General features: G+C 29.2%; 1 protein-coding gene across 1 annotated transcript; it reads right to left on the bottom strand.

Moving 5' to 3' along the window:
* Positions 1-405: 405 nt before the first annotated feature.
* LOC123896024 lies at positions 406-762 on the bottom strand. Its single transcript, XM_045946477.1, has one exon. The coding sequence runs from the start codon at positions 760-762 to the stop codon at positions 406-408; it is 357 nt and encodes a 118-aa protein (XP_045802433.1).
* Positions 763-3825: the final 3063 nt, after the last annotated feature.

Raw genomic sequence — 3825 nt, 5'->3', positions numbered from 1 at the left:
TTTTAGTGATAAATAATGGTCTCATGTATATTTTTATTAAGCAAATTTATCCCCCCTGGTGAAAATGTTTTAGTAATATTGTTTATGTTTCTGTTCTTTTTTTTTTATGAATTTTTTTTTTTGAACAAGGCAAAATGAGATATGTTAACTTAAAGTAGTCCCCCCATCACAAGACATATTGAGGTAGACTACAAAAGTTTACAACGAGTCAAGAAATCCAAAAATAAAACAAATCATACAAGGCTCAAACAAAACTAGACCACCAACTATGGAAGTGAACTATGCTAGCGTAATACCCGTTGACTTCAACCACCTAAAAGAAAAAAAATTTGATCTTGTCCAACAAAAGATGGGCGTGTCTGTTGAGCCTTTGTACAATTGACGATTTCTCTCCGTCCAAACAACTCAAACACAGACAAGCCAAATGAGCTGCAAAAAATATCGACGTGCTCGAGATCCACCTGCTGAAGATGTAAACTGGACAAAATGATTACGCAATGTAGTGAACTCCACCAAAGGAATGTCAATCCACGAACTCACTAAATCCCAAAGAGAACCAACAGAGCTGCATGAGATGAAAAGGTGATAAGCATACTTGACCTTTCCACATTCGAAAACACAACCGTGAGCTGTAGAAGATAGAATGCTTCGAGTAACCAGATTAACTTTCATGGGCAACCTGTCACGCAATAAACGCAACGCGAAGATGGAAACCTTCAAAGGAACCTGAGAGTGCCATATGAGATTTTCCGCATCATCCATAGTAACCAAAATATTGTTATGTTTCTTTTGTTTTTTATAGGGTTTTTTTTTTATAATTATTTCTATATTTTTATGGGGTTTCTTCTTATTTTTTTTATATTCTTTCTATAATTTTTTTATTGACTAAACTTTCTATAATGTTTTTATTGTTTTTTTTCCTATTTTTATCGTATAGATTGTTCTGTTTTGTTTATATCTATAATAATTTATTTCGTTATTATTTTTAAGCATATCTTCTTTTTTAAAAAATTACAATGAAAGATATAAAACTTAACGTGATTAAAAATAATAAGGATAAATTAGTAATTTTGGTGATAATGAATTTTAATATATTAGTAGTACATCGGAATAAAACTCATACGGTACTTGTTTCTGTTTTGTAGGATTGTCGCATCCTTTATATATTAAGACAGGATACATTGTTAACATTGATTTGGAGCCAAAATTTTTGTATTATCCCGCTTAAGTACTCTGCTACCCACCTTCCTTCTTTTTCCAAAAAACCCTTCAACTTCTTTTCTAAAAAAATAAAATAAAATTAATTGTCATTAATTAATTTCCATTAACTCCATTCACAACACCCATCAGGAAACCATTCGTTTCCCAATCCGGATCCAAATTCTTCATTTCCCCAAATGCCACCATATATCCTTAATCATATCTTCAATATTTTAAGAGTTTCAATATCCTTTCTTCCTTTCATTGCACCAGTATTCTTTGGTATTCTACTGATTATTCAATTTGTTTAGTACGACTCAGTATTCTTTGGTATTCTACTGATTATTATTTTTTTCTTATTGTACTGGTGGAATGTAATTTTTTGTTTGATATTATGGATGATATAATTTTTTGTTCTTTTGTCACATTCATATTTTTGCTATAAAAAATGCAATATCTATCAACAATTTGTCCCGTGCAAATTAGGCCCTTTAAGCTATCATTGCACCACCCTTGCTTTATTACTCACACCGGTACTATATAATGCCCACACACTTAAGATTGTGAATGACCAATTTTAATGCATACTGCCTTTTTACTACTCCTCATTTTATTTATTTTATTGAACCATTTCTCTTGGAATTTGTAGACAACTTCATTCCATTGCCAATGGGTTTGATATTGGTCTTTCTGCATGTTTCATAGGAGTATTTTATATCTATAAATGTAATACTAAAACTACTTTTTTTTGGCAAGCTAATACAAGTACTGTTGTAATCAAAATCAAAACTCAAACCACATATGGTACTACGGGTTGGGTTTAGTAAAATAACCACCCGTTATAACATTGGGCCGGGTTGAGTAAATCCACCAATTTCCGGGTTGGATTGGGTTGGGTTGTGGGTTACCCAAATTATTTTTCTATTTTTTTTATATTAAATATCTAAAAATATTTTTTCATAAAAAATAACTCAATCAATGTATTTTCTTGAAAAATAGGGTAACTTTTTTTTCACTATAAAAAATAATCAACCATTTTTTTTGTGTAAATCTACTAATTTACGGGTTGGATAGCGTGTTATCCAAATGATTTTTTTTGCTTTTTTTAATATCAAATGACTAAACCATGAATCACTATATTTGTTTATGAAAATTATTCAATTTTTTTAAATTTAAAAAAAAATGCGAAAAATTATCATATTTGTTCATAAAAATTATTCAATATTTTTTATTTTCGTAAAAAATAGTATAACTCATTTTCAATATAAAAATATTTAATAATCAAATAAAAAAATCTTTAGTATTTTCATAAAAAAAGTTCAAGAAACATAGCAATAGTGGGTTAGTGGGTTTTTTGGGTTGGGTCCGGTTTTACCCGAAACCCGACTTTTTTAATGGGTTTTTCATTTTTGAAAGCCATATCCACCCACTTGCCCGACTCAATCCACTTTTTTGGGTTGGATTGGGTGGGTTTGACCGGGTCGACCAGATTTGCCCAACCCATGTACACCCCTAAAGTGCCTCATTCTTCAACTAATTAATCTAATGCATAAGCATTCTATAACCATGATAAGTATACAAAGCTAAAAGAAATTCAATGTGTTTAATGAATCAAAATAGATGCTCCATTTTTCATAGGAGAATGATAATTGATTCATGTTTCTGAAAATGGATACCGTAAACATCTAACTTTACCTTTTTAACCAATTTTTTTTTTTGTTTTATTTTGAAAAAGAAAATTGAATTAAAAGCTTCTTAATTAACCAAACACAACGTGTGCAAGGTATTGAATAAGAATTGCAATATTAAAAACCCATGTATTCTTTAGTCAAAAAAAAAACCCATGTATTCTAAGCTTAGAATTTGCAATGTTAAAAGTCACCTATGCTAATACACATGCACAAACAACAATTTAAAGTCTTCAAATATTGGACCAAACAATTTAGAGAACGATAGTTGATCCGCATCATTCTAAAACAACTCATTTAATTTTTATTTTATTTTTGTTTTTACCACCGATTTAGTCTGGTTCGGGGTCAGTTCTGACATCAAGTGATTTCATCTCTCTCTCCCTATCGCAGTTCCAAAATAAATTTATATTTGATTATAGGTTAATTTTTATAATTTATTTTATAGGAAAAATTAGTAACTTATTTCTTATACTATCTTGACCAAGTTCACATTCATTTAAGATAAAAGTTATAATTACATAAATATGATAGAATAAGTTATATTGTTTTAGAATTAATTTATTCTATTATGTTATATATCTAATCAAATATTAAATTGAAACATAATATTATGATACAAATATCTTATTTTGCCCAGCCTTTATCACATTCATCGTAGTTAGGACGATAAAGTTGCTTAAACAATTAAGGGAATAATTATCAAACTTTAATTCAGTCAACAATTTACAATACTAACTATTGACTTAAAAAATTGTTATTATTCATTATAAAAAAATATTGTTATTATTTTTTTCATTGTCAATTTTTTAAAAGAAATTATTGAAATATATAACTTGATCAAATTTTGTCCGTGCGTGCACGGGTAGAAGAACTAGTTGTAGCAAGTAACTCATCAGGTTTTCATATTTGGCGCGTTTGCTACTTCTTGTAGCAA

This window comes from Trifolium pratense, linkage group LG7 (assembly GCF_020283565.1).
Source record: "Trifolium pratense cultivar HEN17-A07 linkage group LG7, ARS_RC_1.1, whole genome shotgun sequence".
In the NCBI taxonomy this organism is placed as follows: Eukaryota; Viridiplantae; Streptophyta; class Magnoliopsida; order Fabales; family Fabaceae; genus Trifolium; species Trifolium pratense.
Note: the sequence above shows the minus strand (reverse complement) of the source record. Positions and strands in the feature narration are given on the sequence as shown.

Excerpts from the sequence above, each read along its gene's own strand:
- LOC123896024 (XM_045946477.1), bottom strand. The coding sequence starts at position 762 with ATGGATGATGCGGAAAATCTCATATGGCACTCTCAGGTTCCTTTGAAG.